General features: G+C 39.1%; 1 protein-coding gene across 1 annotated transcript in view; it reads left to right on the forward strand.

Annotated features, from left to right (window-relative positions):
* MGAT4B (alpha-1,3-mannosyl-glycoprotein 4-beta-N-acetylglucosaminyltransferase B) overlaps window positions 1–13,130 on the forward strand; it is a 399,376-nt gene extending 386,246 nt beyond the window's left edge. The window contains exons 14-15 of the mRNA XM_063447906.1: window positions 2,842–2,954; window positions 11,681–13,130. Coding sequence (XP_063303976.1) covers window positions 2,842–2,954; window positions 11,681–11,704 — 137 coding nt within the window. The 3' untranslated portion in view covers window positions 11,705–13,130. The remainder of the gene's footprint in view (window positions 1–2,841; window positions 2,955–11,680) is intronic.
* Window positions 13,131–15,778: the final 2,648 nt, after the last annotated feature.

Below are 15,778 nucleotides of genomic sequence, written 5' to 3' on the forward strand. Positions count from 1 at the left end.
CGACCACCCAGCCATTCGTCAATTTGGTTGCTATTAACTACCAGTCTGGGAGGTAAATAGGCTGTACACTCCAATTGCGTGTGTTCCGACTGTTCAGTTGTTTGTTCGGTAAACGAACCCCATAAGCATAATCCATTTGGTAGCCCCATATACTGAACCGTAGAGGGGAAAAGGCATAAACAAAGCCTTTCCACAGTCCTGGGGCAAGAGGCTGGCAAACAGGCCCCTCCAAAAACTCGTGGCAAACTCACAGGAAAAGGGGAGTTTGTCACAAAGACCTTTTCCTTAACTCAAAATTAATGACATAAGACAATCTAAAATTAAAACTAGGTATTTCTGAAAAAGAAACTTTTACTTATATGAGAGTAAAAAGCTTTCTGAACGAACATCTTCTAAAGATAGGAGATAAGAAAAAGTTAATATGTAAAATCTTCAATGGTAGAGTGGTCAAAGCAGCAAGTTCAATAGCCAAAGAATTAATAAGACAATCATATTTACAAAAAGAAACACCCGCAAACAAGAAATGGGAAAAAAAAACAGAATAAAAGATTTACAGAAGAGGACTGGTGTTCTTAATATTATAGAAACTCATTTTAAAGTTTTACAAAGATGTTACCTAGTTCCAACTAGACTGGTTAAAATATCCCCAACAAATTCGCCATTATGTTGGATATTTCTAGCTCACAAAGGTACAATGCTACATATATGATGGAATTGCCCAAGAATAACTGTAGTTTGGGATTTGATAATAATTTTAATTTGAAAGTCTTAAAGATTAAACTAAAAAAGTCCCCTGAAACAGCCCTTTTCCACCTTAATTAGCGTACATTTTCAAAATGTCTACAAATATTAACTCTCCACTGTCTCATGTCTGAAAAAATAACAATTGCGAGACATTGGAAACAAATTTGAACACCAACCTTTCTCCAATACAAAAAACAACTTCTTTACCAACTGGAAATGGAGAAGGGAGTTGCCTATTTAAACATCAATCTAAACCATGGGTCGTCAACCTGGTCCCTACCGCCCACTAGTGGGCGTTTCAGGATTCCATGTGGGCGGTAGGGATTTCCAGGTTGATAGTGCGGGCGGGTGCGAGCCGGCGGTACCCGTGCGACTGGGTACCACCGTGACCATTTGCAGCTCCGGCCCGCACGGTAAACCGCCGGGGCCGCCTTCCAAAGTGTCCATCGGGTGGCCCATGCTGTCAGGGCCACCCGATGAATGCGGATTGTAAGGGGGCCCGGTCGCGCTGTTAAAGCGCCCAGCGCTGACCGGGCCCCCTGTGATGACATCAGAGCTGGGAGGAAATGATTCCCCGGTCACTCCTCCCAGCTAAAACTGAAAGCCGCGCGGGAGGAACACCAGGGAGTCAGAGTGGGAACTCTGACTCCCATCCACCTGAGCCACCACTGGACCCCAGGGAAAGTCACCCTCCTGCACCTTAAAGGTAGGAAACAGGAGGGTGACTTAAATATAATGTGTGTGTGTGTGTGTCTTTGTATGTATGTCGTGTGTATGTCTTATGTGTGTGTGTCTATGTATGTCTTATGTGTGTGTGTCTGTTTGTCTTATGTGTGTGTGTGTATGTATTTGTGCCTGTCTGTTTGTATGTATGTGTCTTGTGTGTGTGCGCCTGTATGTATGTGCATGTTTGTGTGCGTGTGCCTTGTGTGTGTGTGCCGTGTGTGTGTGCCGTGTGTGTGTGTGTGCCGTGTGTGTGTGTGTCTTGTGTGTGTGTCTTATGTGTGTGTCTATGTATGTTTGTATGTATGTGCCTGTCTGTTTGCCTTGTGTGTGTGCGTGTCTTGTGTGTGTATGTGTCGTGTGTGTGTCAGTCTGTTATAGTGGACTATAGTAAGTGGGCTACCTAGCTCATCCTTCCTACTGGGCATTGCTATAAGGAAGGTTAAAAAATAGAAAAAAGGGGAAAAAAGGTGGGGAGGGGAATTGAACCAGATATCAAATATTTAGTCTCGCAGCATCAACCTCAAGGATCTCGTTAATCACTAGTAAAGGTAATTTCAATTTACTTTGTTTTCTCATTAAACTTTATAAAGTTAAAATCCTTATAAACCTGCATTAAGTAGAAATAAAAAGATAAATGTACGTACATTTATTTCATTTTTTTTTTTTTTTTTAAACACCCTCCTTTCTAAAAAATATTCTGCATTTGCGCCCAAACTGGTGGGCGGTAAGGAATTTTTTTCAGCCAAAAAGATGCATTAGTGGGCGGTAGGTAGAAAAAGGTTGACTACCACTGATCTAAACCATACTTCCAATTATTCAGAATGGATCAACACAATAAAGGAGATCCCTTAGAAGATTCTTGCTCGAACCTTAAGCTCAAATAGCTCAACTGATATGCTGTGTTTAAATACATTTACGTAAGTGTTATATGCAAGAAATATACTAAAACATATTATATGTATTTAATGTCTTTGTTAAATTGTCTATGTACCTCATTGTCTAAATGTGTTTTATAAAACCCATTAAAAAAATAAACATTAAAATACTTAAATAGTTAAGTACCACCAGGAGCATTTTCTGTGAATCTGGTGTCCTCTGGTTTGTCAGTCCCAGTCATACAGTAGTTGTGGATGTGGAATCTCTAAGAAATATAAGTAGAATGCACATGGCATGGTCAGAAGTGGTCATACAAAATTGTACTTTTTTATTCTTGGTAAAGTGTGCTTTATCCCTGCAGATTGATTTTTAATCAAATAAAAACGACGTGTTTTCTACATCTTGTACTGTTTGTGCTGTTTTTCTACCTTTTCATATACATTCTTCCTCTCCTGGTTTGCAATGTTTTTATTTGCTGTTGTGTTCTCTCCATAGGATCATTTACCAAGGGTATAGCAGAAGGTGAAGTAGATTCTTCATTTGGCCCATTGGAGGCATTGCGTCTTTCAATCCAGACAGATTCTCCTGTTTGGGTCATCCTGAGTGAGGTACTGTCAAGTGGCACCACATAACAATCATAAAATAACATTCACAGTAATAAAGCATCTCAACTTAAGAGTGCAGGAGCAGACTAGATGCTTTGTTGATGATGCGTGTGATTATGTGATCTTTTATATGACAGAGTTTAAGTGAAAGTAAAAGTGCACTTTTATTAAAGTGAACTGAAAATACAGCTGAACATTCAGGCTAAAATGGCCTTACCATCACTCTTGCCATTTTGGTGATATTTTCTGAAATATCCCTTTTTCCCCTAAATATTAGAATTCGTTTTTCAGTTCACGGATAGTCACTGTTAGTTGAATAAGCCCCAAAGTGTAGCATTGCAGGTAATGCATTGTGTAGCATTGTAGGTAATTTGTTCTTGTTTTACAAAAATTTAAAAATGCAGGAACTATGTTGCTCACAACAGACTTGCTGTGGCATTATAAATAAATAAGAACAACTACATATTTCTTTATATATTTTTATTATTTGCAAGTCATATTAACATTAAAAAAAATTATATTACTTTCATATGATAGTGAACATCATTTCTTTTCTACCTTTTAACATGTGTTCTCAGTGAATGCACCACTTTTAATTTACTTTTAAAGGAACACTATAGTCACCTAAATTACTTTAGCTAAATAAAGCAGTTTTAGTGTATAGATCATTCCCCTGCAATTTCAATGCTCAATTCACTGTCATTTAGGAGTTAAATCACTTTGTTTCTGTTTATGCAGCCCTAGCCACATCTCCCCTGGCTATGATTGACAGAGCCTGCATGAAAAAAAAACTGGTTTCACTTTCAAACAGATGTAATTTACCTTAAATAATTGTATCTCAATCTCTAAATTGAACTTTAATCACATACAGGAGGCTCTTGCAGGGTCTAGCAAGCTATTCACATAGCAGGGGATAAAAAAATCTTAATTAAACAGAACTTAAAGAAAGCCTAAATAGGGCTCTCTTTACAGGAAGTGTTTATGGAAGGCTGTGCAAGTCACATGCAGGGAGGTGTTACTAGGGTTCATAAACAAAGGGATTTAACTCCTAAATGGCAGAGGATTGAGCAGTGAGGCTACAGGGGCATGTTCTATACACCAAAACTGCTTCATTAAGCTAAAGTTGTTCAGGTGACTATAGTGTCCCTTTAACTAGATTGGAGGTGCTGTTTATTGGTAGCTCCCAAACATTACAGTTAAACAAAATATATTATATAAATACACAATATGCTTCAAAATATATTTTTAACAGGCCAAAATAAACACTTACTATTAATTACTTAATATGAATATTAAATCTGTATTCCTAATACTCTAGAGGTGTCCCCCTCCCCACACACCTTTAGTCACTTAACCAATTCCAGCGCTGATGTCAGTCAGTGCTGAGTCGGCACTCCTCCTACAAAGGGGGGGTGGCTAATGTGCATTTGCTGCAAGTGCATTAGGCCCTTCCCACAGGAAAGCATTGATTGAATGCTTTCTTATGGGGATTTTATGGACCCTGGATGTCCTCATGCAGAGTGCCATTTAGGGGACCAAAAGTATGTTGACAATCGGGAAGTGTCTGACAGCCACAAGAGGCAGTCTTAGTCCTGTTGTGTAATTATTGCAGTTTCTCAAAAAGTGTACTGGTTGATTATAGTGTTCCTTTAAAGCACTCTCTATATGTAATGCATATTTACTGAGACTTTTCACTATAGATTAATGATGGGTAACCTTTAGCTCTCCAACTGTTGTGGATCCAGCATAGCTATCAGCACTTCAAATGTATGTGATCATACACAGTGCAAGGTTTTAACCTGTGCAGGTGTCTTTCTTGTGTCACCAATTTATCAGTGACCAGATACTCTTGGAAAACAAAACCAGGTCAATTGTACCCTCAAACATAGACAGATATTGTTATATATGAGTGAGTGTTGGGTTTCTTTTGTAACCAGTCGGTATGGCCAAAATAGATATTAGCGAAACATAGATTAGCCATTATTGTTGTAGGCAAATTCTCTTCATCTGAAGAGAGTTATAGTTATAATAAAAAGTTAAAAACAAGCAACTGTTCAGGGAGAGGAAGTGAACTGGACAGAGAAAATGAAAACATGTTTAGTCAGTCTTTAGTCAGCATGTTTAGTCACTCATCTGCTCAATTCTATATGTCAGCTAAAAACAATGGTGAGGAAGTGTGTGAAATTTAAGAAATGCATAATGCAGGGTTATATTGCTTAATAACAGAAGCAGTTGTGATACTAGAGCCAGTGCACACTTAGTCAATAAGCAAACTGACCTTAATAAAACCTATTTTAACCCCTTAAGGACCAAACTTCTGGAATAAAAGGGAATCATGACGTGTCAGACATGTCATGTGTCCTTAAGGGGTTAAAAATGTGCTTATATTGTGGGTATGTTTCAAAACACATGGAACTGAGAAAAAGAACAACTTAGTGTTGATTTCTGATAGAGCTAAAGTACAAAAAGATACGTACTATATTAGAAGAAACTATTATAATGCATTATATAGATAAAATTAAAGGGATTATTGCCATTTAAGATTCTAAATTTGCTGCAAATCCTGCAGGGAGCTCTCACCAAATCACAATGTTGTCCATCCAATCCTTCTCTTTCCTTTATTATCAAAGGGAGCGAAGTATATCCCTAGCACTTTACCCAGCAGTGGTTAATAGGGCCTGCAGTTTAGTACTTGGCAGATTTCCCATTCATCAGATAAGATTACTAGAACTATTGCTAAACTGGTAGCAGTTGCACCATGATAGCTGTTAACTTGTTGGGAAACAAGTTATCAGATGTGATTGCACTACAGTGAGCTCTGGAGGAGAAAGTAGTATAGCTTCAATAATATACAGATCTTTATTTAAAAAAATGTTTTAACTCCTAACCATACAGATGGGCAACTTTCTTTTTAACACAGCAGCGTTTCTGGAGACCAATGTGAATAAAACACTCTGGATGTCAGTGCCCCAAAGACAACTGGAGCCTCAATCCTAGAGGTTCTTGCCTAATCTAAGTACTAACTGTAAAGATTACTTTTATAAGGAATAGTTGTCATCATACACGTAACATTTTTTCTAGGTGTATGTATGTTAAAGCTGAACTTGCCTTGCCAGGTCTACTCATCCCTTGTTTGAAACATAACAAGATCTAGACAGTCTTGTCACAGCCGTTTGTTTAGTTATGGTTATGTGGGCCTCTGTAATGACTGCACTTAACATAGAAACATAGAATGTGACAGCAGATAAGAACCATTCGGCCCATCTAGTCTGCCCAATTTTCTAAATACTTTCATTAGTACCTAGCCTTATCCTATAGTTAGGATAGCCTTATGCCTATCCCACGCATGCTTAAACTCCTTTACTGTGTTAACCTCTACCACTTCAGTTGGAAGGCTATTCCATGCATCCACTACCCTCTCAGTAAAGTACCGTATATACTCGAGTATAAGCCGACCCGAATATAAGCCGAGGCCCCTAATTTTACCCCAAAAAACTGGGAAAACTTATTGACTCGAGTATAAGACTAGGGTGGAAAATGCAGCAGCTACTGGTAAATTTCTAAATAAAATTAGATCCTAAAAAAATTATATTTAATATTTATTTACAGTGTGTGTATATAATGAATGCAGTGTGTGTATGAATGCAGTGTGTATATGAATGCTGTGTGTGTATGCAGTGTGTATATAATGAATGGAGTGCAGTGCGTGTATATGAGTGCAGTGCGTGTATATGAGTGCAGTGCATGTATATGAGTGCAGTGCATGTATATGAGTGCAGTGCGTGTATATGAGTGCAGTGTGTGTATAATGAATGCAGTGCGTGTATGAGTGCAGTGTGTATGCAGTGTGTATATAATGAATGCAGTGCAGTGTGTATATGAGTGCAGTGTGTATATAATGAATGCAGTGTGTATATAATTAATGGAGTGCAGTGTGTATATGAGTGCAGTGTGTATGCAGTGTGTATATAATGAATGCAGTGCAGTGTGTGTATATGAGTGCAGTGTGTATATAATGAATGCAGTGCAGTGTGTGTATGAGTGCAGTGTGAATGCAGTGTGTGTATGAGTGCAGTGTGAATGCAGTGTGTATGCAGTGTGTGTATGAATGCAGTGTGTGTATATAATGAATGCAGTGCAGTGTGTGTATGAGTGCAGTGTGAATGCAGTGTGTGTATGTGTGTGTGTGTGTATGCAGTGTGTGTATGAATGCAGTGTGTGTATGAATGCAGTGTGTGTATGAATGCAGTGTGTATATAATGAATGCAGTGCAGTGTGTGTATGAGTGTGTGTATGAATGCAGTGTGTGTGAGTGCAGTGTGTGTGTGTGTGTGAGTGCAGAGCATTGGTGGGGGTGGGCATTTTATTAATTATTATTATTTAATTATTATTGTGATATATATTTTTTTTAATGTTATTATTTTTTTTTTTTTTTTTTTTTTTTTTTTTTTTTTCGTCCCCCCTCCCTGCTTGTTAGCTGGCCAGGGAGGGGGGCTCTCACTCCCTGGTGGTCCAGTGGATGGGCTGTAGGAGGGGGGCTGTCAGGAAGCTGTAACTTACCTTCACCGCAGCTCCTGTCAGCTCCCTTCTCTCTCCTCCGCCCGTGCAGCTCCCAGGTCAGCTTCCTCTGCAACTCTCGCGGCCGCGCGGAGCGTTGCCACGGTAACCCGTGGCAACGCTCTGACCCCGCGGCTCTCGCGAGAGTTGCAGGGGGAGCTGACCTGGGAGCTGCACGGACGGAGGAGAGAGAAGGGAGCTGACAGGAGCTGCGGTGAAGGTAAGTTACAGCTTCCTGACAGCCCCCGGTCCTTGTCTGTATTATGGCAATGAAAATTGCCATAATACAGACAACTGACTCGAGTATAAGACGAGTGAGTGTTTTTCAGCACAAAAAATGTGCTGAAAAACTCGTCTTATACTCGAGTATATACGGTAATACTTCCTGATATTATTTTTAAACCTTTGCCCCTCTAATTTAAGACTTAAGAATTCATGTCATCTTTTTGTGGTAGTTTTTCTTCTTTTCAATATAGTCTCCTCCTTTACTGTGTTGATTCCCTTTATGTATTTAAATGTTTTCATCAAATCCCCCCAGTCTCGTCTTTCCTCCAAGCTATACATGTTAACATCCTTTAACCTTTCCTTGTAAGTTTTATCCTGTAATCGATGAACCAATTTAGTAGCACTTCTCTGAGCTCTCTCTAAAAAGTATCAATATCCTTCTGGAGATATGGTCTCCAGTACTGCGTATAATACTCCAAGTGAGGTCTCAACAGTGTTCTGTACAATGGCATGAGCACTTCCCTCTTTCTACTGCTAATACCTCTCCCTATACAACCAAGCATTCTGCTAGCATTTCCTGCTGCTCTAGTACATTATCTTGCACTGATCCGCATTAAATGTCAGCTGCCACAGCTCTGACCATTTTTCTAGTTTACCTAAATCATTTGGCTTATCCCTCCTGGAACACCAAACCTGTTACATATCTTAGTATCATCAGCAAAACTACATACCTTACCATCAAGACCTTCTGCAATATCACTAATTAAAAATGTTAAAGAGAATGGGTCTAGATCCCTGGGGTACCCCACTGGTAACAAGACCATGCTTTGAATATACTCCATTGACTACAACCCTCTGTTGCCTATCACTCAGCCACCCCCTTACCCATTCAACAATATTGGAATCCAAATTTAAAAATTGCAGTTTATTGATAAGCCTTCTATGCGTAACAGTGTCAAAAGCCTTACTGAAATCTAGGTAAGCAATGTCTACTGCACCACCATGATCTATTATTTTAGTTAACCACTCAAAAAAAATTTGATTAGTTTGGCATGATCTTCCTGAAGTAAACCCATGTTGTCCCCTTGAAATCTATGTGATTTCAAATGTTCAACAATCCTATCCTTTAACATGGTTTTGCATTACTTTTCCCACTACTGAAGTAAGGCTTACTGGCCTATAGTTGTCAGACTCCTCCCTACTATGTTTCTTGTGAATGGGCACAACATTTGCTAACTTCCAATCTTCTGGGACTACTCCTGTTAACAATGATTGGTTAAATAAATCCATCAATGGTTTTGCTAGTACACCACTAAGCTCTTTTAATAACTTTGTGTGTATTCCATCAGGCCCTATTGACTTAGTTGCATTTACTTTTAACAGTTGAAATGGAACCTCTTCCTCTGTAAACTTACATGTAACAAATTACTAATTTGTCCTTGTTCCTAACTGAGGTCCCTTTCCTTAATTTTCATCTGTACTGAACAAAAATATTAATTGAGACAGTCAGTTAGACCTTTATCCTCTTCTACATACCTTCCTTTTGTTTTTAATCTAACTAATCCTATTTTACTTAACTTTTCTCATTTATGTATCTAAAAAAAAAAACTGTGTCCTCCTTTTTTTTTTTTACTGACTGTGCTATTTTCTCTTCTGTGTGTGATTTGGAATCTCTCTTATAACTTGATTGACATCTTTCTGCCTAATGTTACACATCTCTCTATCTTCCTCGCTCTGGGTTTTTTATAATTACTAAATGCTAACTTTTTGGTTTTTATTATTTTGTCCACTTCTGCGGACTACCACAGTGGCTTCTTAATTTTTTTGCTTTTACTGACAAGCCTAATGCAATTTTCTGTTGCCTTTAGTAGTGCAACTTTTAAATAATCCAATTTCTCTTGGACACCATTTAAACTGCTCCAGTCTGATAATGACTCCTTTACACATATTGTAATTTTAGAAAAGATTGTTTTTCTAAAGTCTAAAACTTTTGTTTTTGTGTGGTGTGACTCTTATATTAAACCACACTGACTGGTGATCATTGGATCCTAAACATTCACCTACAGTAATATCTGATACCAAATCTCCATTTGTTAACACTACATTAACTATGGCCTCCTTACGAGTTGGCTCCTCAACAACTTGTTTTACAGACAATCCCAGTAGGGAGTTTAGAATATGGGTGCTCATAGCAGCTATTTTGGTTTTCCTGTTCACATCAGGAAGAATAAAGTCACCCATGATGATAAGGTTCCTCCTTATTGTCAATTTTGCTATATCCTCAACTAGTAGATTATCTAACTTTTCTATTTGTCTTGGGGGCCTCTATATCACACCTACACAAGTTACCGTGTGATTACCAAATTCTAACGGAATCCAAACTCTATGTTCGCCTCACTAATTTTTATTAGGCTAGCTTTTTTGATATCCTTCACATAGAGGGGGCACCCCTGCCTCACCTGTCTTTTCTATATAAAGATACCTTTGGTATTGCTATGTCCCAGTCATTTTTCTCATTATACCATGTCTCCGTAACAGCGACTAAATCTACACTATCAGTTGCCATTATTGCCACAGATTCATGGATTTTATTCCCTAACCTGCGAGCATTGGTAGACATGACAAGACATATTTTTTAACACACTTGCTACAGGCACATTCTATCCTTGTTTTGGGGGCAATTGGATTGATGTTTATCACCCTTTTGCCCCTCCCCAGCCCTTTCTACCTTAAATACGTCCTAGCAAAACCTTTGAACTGCTCACTGAAAACATTTGTTCCCTTTTGTATAAAGATGCAAGCAATCTTTTTTTTGTACAGTTTATTTCCATTCCAAATAGAACTACCATGAAAAATGAAGCCAAATCCTTGCTCCCGACACCATTCACCAAGCCACAAGTTAAAGTCCCTAATACGCATCCGCCTGTCATTCTGAGTGTTATGCACAGGCAGAACTTTGAGAATGACAGTGTGGAAGCAACCTTAGCTCAAAGTCATTTTCTAAACAGAACAATGTGTATTGTTCTCATAACCAACTTTAGTTTTAGTGTCTTGAGAGCTGTGTGAGAATTTGAGAGATATTAACATATATACAGTTGTGCTCAATAGTTTGTTTTCTCATGGAGAATTGATAATATACACTGCCTGGCCAAATCAAAGTTTAACTAAGCAAATAAGTAAGAGCCTCCTATTGGGTAGTTACTGCATGGGCGATTATCTTTCAGCTGGCTACAAGTTATTTAACTCCAACTTGATGCAATGAGTAGCTCCTAGGTCACTGCTGCAAGCTATGAATTCCTGGGATTTGCAGCAAATGTGAGAAATGTAAATAGGAGTCTCTCTTTTTATTTTCAATGTGTTTACTTTTTATATAAATTGTTATGTATTATCTATAAAATACATTAAATACAAAATACTCTACAGCTTTTTAATATCCCTTTATACAGTCTCTTAATCCGATGCCACTACGTAGAAAGTACAAATATTGATGAGTCTAAATCTTTCTTATATGCTTATACAATTTTTTTTTCTTTACATTGTCGGTTTGAGAGCTGTCTGAGAAAGCAGATACTTTGACAATTTTTTTTCTTATTAGCTTAGATTTGATATTCTAAGGCGTGTTTCATATGTTTAGAGGTTAAATCACTATACATCTTTTTCCTTGTTTTATTCTAACCTGCACTTCTCCTATAATATATATATATAGTAAGACCAAGAAAAGGAGCTACATATACATGGCACCGGGAATATTTGTAAGCATTCTGCAATAATTTGAGGAAGCATTCCTTCTAATTGCATATTTTGTACCTGTACAATATATTCCTTCATCTGCATTTGATGACTGTAAGCTATAGTGGATGTAGTGTGTGGGTATTTGTTTATTTCTTATGCTTTTTTTTTTTTTTTTGCCAATATCATCAATAATAATGTTGCTTTTCTTCAAACAGATATTTATTAAAAAAGCAGACTGAGTTCTTGTGGATCAACATATCAGCAAAGTGAGTTTTGTGACTTCCCTTGCTGTCCCAACTCTTTCTCTCCTCTAAGTCCTGCTGTTATGGAGAGTTTCACCAGACCTTGTGTCAGACAGAAGCAGAGACACTCGCCCATAGTCCTACAGCTGGGGAAGACATGACGCTGCTTCTACCATCTAAGGATCCCAGAATGCACTGGTGTGCAAGCAGATCCTGCCAGCTTCACCTATGACACTACTTGAGACCCAGGTGAAAACCTTTCTTAGAGACCAGATTGGACCTTCCTCCATCACCCTCTTCACCCCATTACTTGAGAAAAGTTAATAGGCACCAATTGTCTGCCATGGAAAGCACAATAAATGTGTGAAAAACGGACGCCAAAGCATTGCTTTCTGCATTTGATGGACTGGACAGGGCTATTCTCATGTGCCGATAGGGGAATGGGGTGAGCAGAAAAAGTAAAAACAATATGCCTAATTTTCTTCAGATTTAACTTCTTCAGCACTGCTGGCCTGCAGTGTTCTTAAGGCATTATGAGTGCTGGAGCAGTTAAAATGCCGCCTTCTTTCTTTTTTCTATTTGCCGTGAGCCAGTTTTCTTTCGCCACTCCCTTTATAGTTTTGAAGAGACTGTAATATGATCAACTGCACTTCTTAAAATATTATTACATGCTTTAGTAAATCAAATAATATATAAATGGCCAGTGTGTTTTTTTTTTGTTTGTTTTTTTAAATAAGTCCTTTTCATCACTACAGTGGTTACAGAAATCACTAGACTACTGTCCTGTAAAGAGCTTGGGACCACCGTAATGATTGGATTTAATGAGTAATATACATGTCAACTTTCTATTAAAACATGGACAGGTTGCACAGCTTGCAACAAGGAGTCTCCTCTTTTTAGCGTTATGACACAAGAACTTTATGCCATTCTCACTGGGAAGGATTTTGAAATAATTTACTTTCATCAAGGCCATATCAACATATGCTAAAAAGCAGGGCTAGGCATTCTCCGGTTCTCCAGGTGTTAAAGAATTACATAGACCAAGTTATAGACCATACGTTGGCAAAGGATTATGGGTATTGCAGTTAATCAACAGCTGGATAACTGTTGTTTGCCTACCACTGCTATACATTGTAACCATTACCTACCTAATCTTCTTTTAAGTGCTGCAAATTTGGGTTCCAATGCTTGAGTCTATTTTCTGTATATTTTGATCCATTTCAATTAAGAAAATGTTGGGGTAATTTGGAAATACATTATTTAAGGAAAGCTGTTGCCATAACTTTCCACTTCTTCAGTTATACACTGGGATATGTTACAAATCATAATGTGTTGTCATTTGTATTTTTTATTGATTTCTCTAATACATCTATAAGAAAATGAAATAAAATTGTGCACTGTAATTATCTGGATTTAGATTTGACACTGTAGCCTTTTTTGTATTTTTTTTCCAAAACAATAAAGGTAAACGTAAAATGTTGAAGAAAACCAAAAAAACAAAACATGGGAGGTGATATTTATTATTGTGTACTACATAATTTGAATTATTTCTCAAATGGTCTGCAAACACATGTGGGTATTGTGGCTTTAGTGGGTGCTTTGGACAGAGGTTTAATGCATGCTACCTGAACATTTCAATGGTTCCTATTTATGTAATTAAATGAATAAAATAGCAAAGGCTGATGCAGCTCAGCTCACTTCAACTATGATCTAGCTCTTGTGAAGCCATCATCTGATTGGACACTGATAACTCATGTCCAGTCAGATGATTCTCTCAGCGCATGCCTGGAAATTAAGACAACCCCAGTATAAAGCCAGTAGAGATGTAAATAAAATAAAAAGTCACCTAGTATATGCATAATATTAATCCTGTTGAGGAGGGACTGACAAGTATTTTGGAGCCCAAGTTCCTTATTGTATTTACTGCCATTTACCAAGGAGGACTTACTGCTATCCTGGCAATTTCCCCAATATTTATCTTTACCAATTGATGCAATCTGACCATTGAAGTCATCACCTCTGCTTACAACTACATTTCAAAGTGATTGAGGCAGAAAATCCTACCAAGTGACTGCTTGACACATGTGAGGTGTTACTTGAGGCAGTGGTGGATTCGCGGGGACGGGGGACATAGTATAGCGATCCCTTTCCCCCTACTCCCACTCTCCCTCGCAGGGTCAGCACGATCTAATGGCCAGCCCTGTTGTGTGCCTTCCCGGACTGGAGGGGAGATTAGAGATTGCAGGAGATGTCCTCCCTCCCTAAACAAAGGTAAGAAGGGAAGGGTGATATAACGTTTAATCATGTTTTAATAAAAACAATTATAAATTTGATTTGCTTCCACCTGCCCCCCAAAACACAATACCTACTCACACATACACACACACCCCCCTCAAACAAACTGCATCTCACACACACACACTGCCCCCCCATACACTCACTACACCCCTCTCACACACACACACCGTGCTCCACACATACACACAGTGATCCCCCTATACACACACACTACAGGATCTATCCCTTACCCTGGCAGACCCCAGGTAAGTTGTCAAACTGTTCTTAAACGGTTTCACTACTTACTCTGAGAGGGTGCCACGGCACTCCTGGTACCATAACCACTACAGTGACCTATATTGGTTATTGTGCCTGGATTGATTCTATAATTAAAAATGTGCCCCTCCCGGGATTGGGTTCTGCATCCGCCCGTGTACTAAGGTGATATTATAAAAGTGCTAAAATCTCTTGAAATTTGCCCTTTTTTTAACAAGTTGAAGAGCATCCGCTGCATTTTATTGACAAGGTCCAAAGAACGTAAAACAATTTTCTGTGGTTGCTTTATCTCGTGCAGAGGAAGCATCCCAATATTTTAGATCTAAAGTTCCCTTGAGAGTGAGTCTAATATGTGACTGAATAAGATTTGCTCTGTAATGGCACTAGTCAACTAAAATCATGTGACACCTGAGCAAGAACACACAGAAAAACATACTAATTTAGATGTTGACCATTCTCAGTGTCCTCATAAACGCTAATTTGAGTATGACTATGGTCTACCTATATTAAGGTAGTAATCCAGACTTTTAACCCCTTGTTCAGGGCCAGACTGGCCCACGGGGATACTGGGAAATTTCCCGGTGGCCCGCAGTAACCTGGGACCGGGCAGACAGCCAAAATCATTAAATTAATGGTTTTTTTAAGTATTTTGCCCTCGGACTGTGACAGCCTGTGTCAGTCCGAGGGGAGTAATGAGGGAGGAGCTGGGGGCTGGTGCGGCCGCAATAAGTCTGCCCGCGGCCGGAGGGAGACTTATGAGTCTCCCTGCACTATTTACCTTAATTTCGGCTGCATGTCCTACCTCCGCATGCAAGCCACACCTCCGTAATGCAAGCTCCGCCACAACACACGTTGCTTACCTCGCTGCAAAGAAGGGCCACAAAATGTCAGCTTCACCTGCCAGTGCCAGGTAAGCTTCAGCCATGGCTGTGTATGTGTGTGTGTGTGTGTGTCTGCTAGTGAGAGTGAATGTGAGTGAGTGTGTCTGCTAGTGAGAGAGTGTGTGAGTGAGTGTGTGTGTGTGTGTGTGTGCGCGAGTGTGAGTGAGTGTGTGTGTGTGTGCTAGTGAGAGAGAGTGTGAGTGAGTGTGTGTGTGCTAGTGAGAGAGAGTGTGAGTGAGTGTGTGTGTGCTAGTGAGAGAGAGAGAGAGTGAGAGTGAGTGTGTGTGTGCTAGTGAGAGAGAGTGTGAGTGTGTGTGTTTGCTAGTGAGAGAGAGTGTGAGTGTGTGTCTGTTTGGTAGTTAGTGATCTATGACTGTGAACCTGGTGATGTGGGTCAGTAGGTGTCTTAGTATGGACAATGTGTGCTATTGTTTAGATGGACTTTGTGCTCAGAGGTGAGTTGCTTTTAAACTGGTATTCAGCACTCAGTGCTAAGATGTGCTCTCTGAGTATAAGAGATACAATAACCATATGAAAAGGAAAAGACCCTCCTGGGTCACAATAATTTCACAATAATGGGCTTCAGGGCAGCCCAGTGCCAGTGCCATTGTGCTTAGACCACTCATTAATAAAATAA

Source organism: Pelobates fuscus, chromosome 3 (assembly GCF_036172605.1).
Source record: "Pelobates fuscus isolate aPelFus1 chromosome 3, aPelFus1.pri, whole genome shotgun sequence".
Classification (NCBI taxonomy): Eukaryota; Metazoa; Chordata; class Amphibia; order Anura; family Pelobatidae; genus Pelobates; species Pelobates fuscus.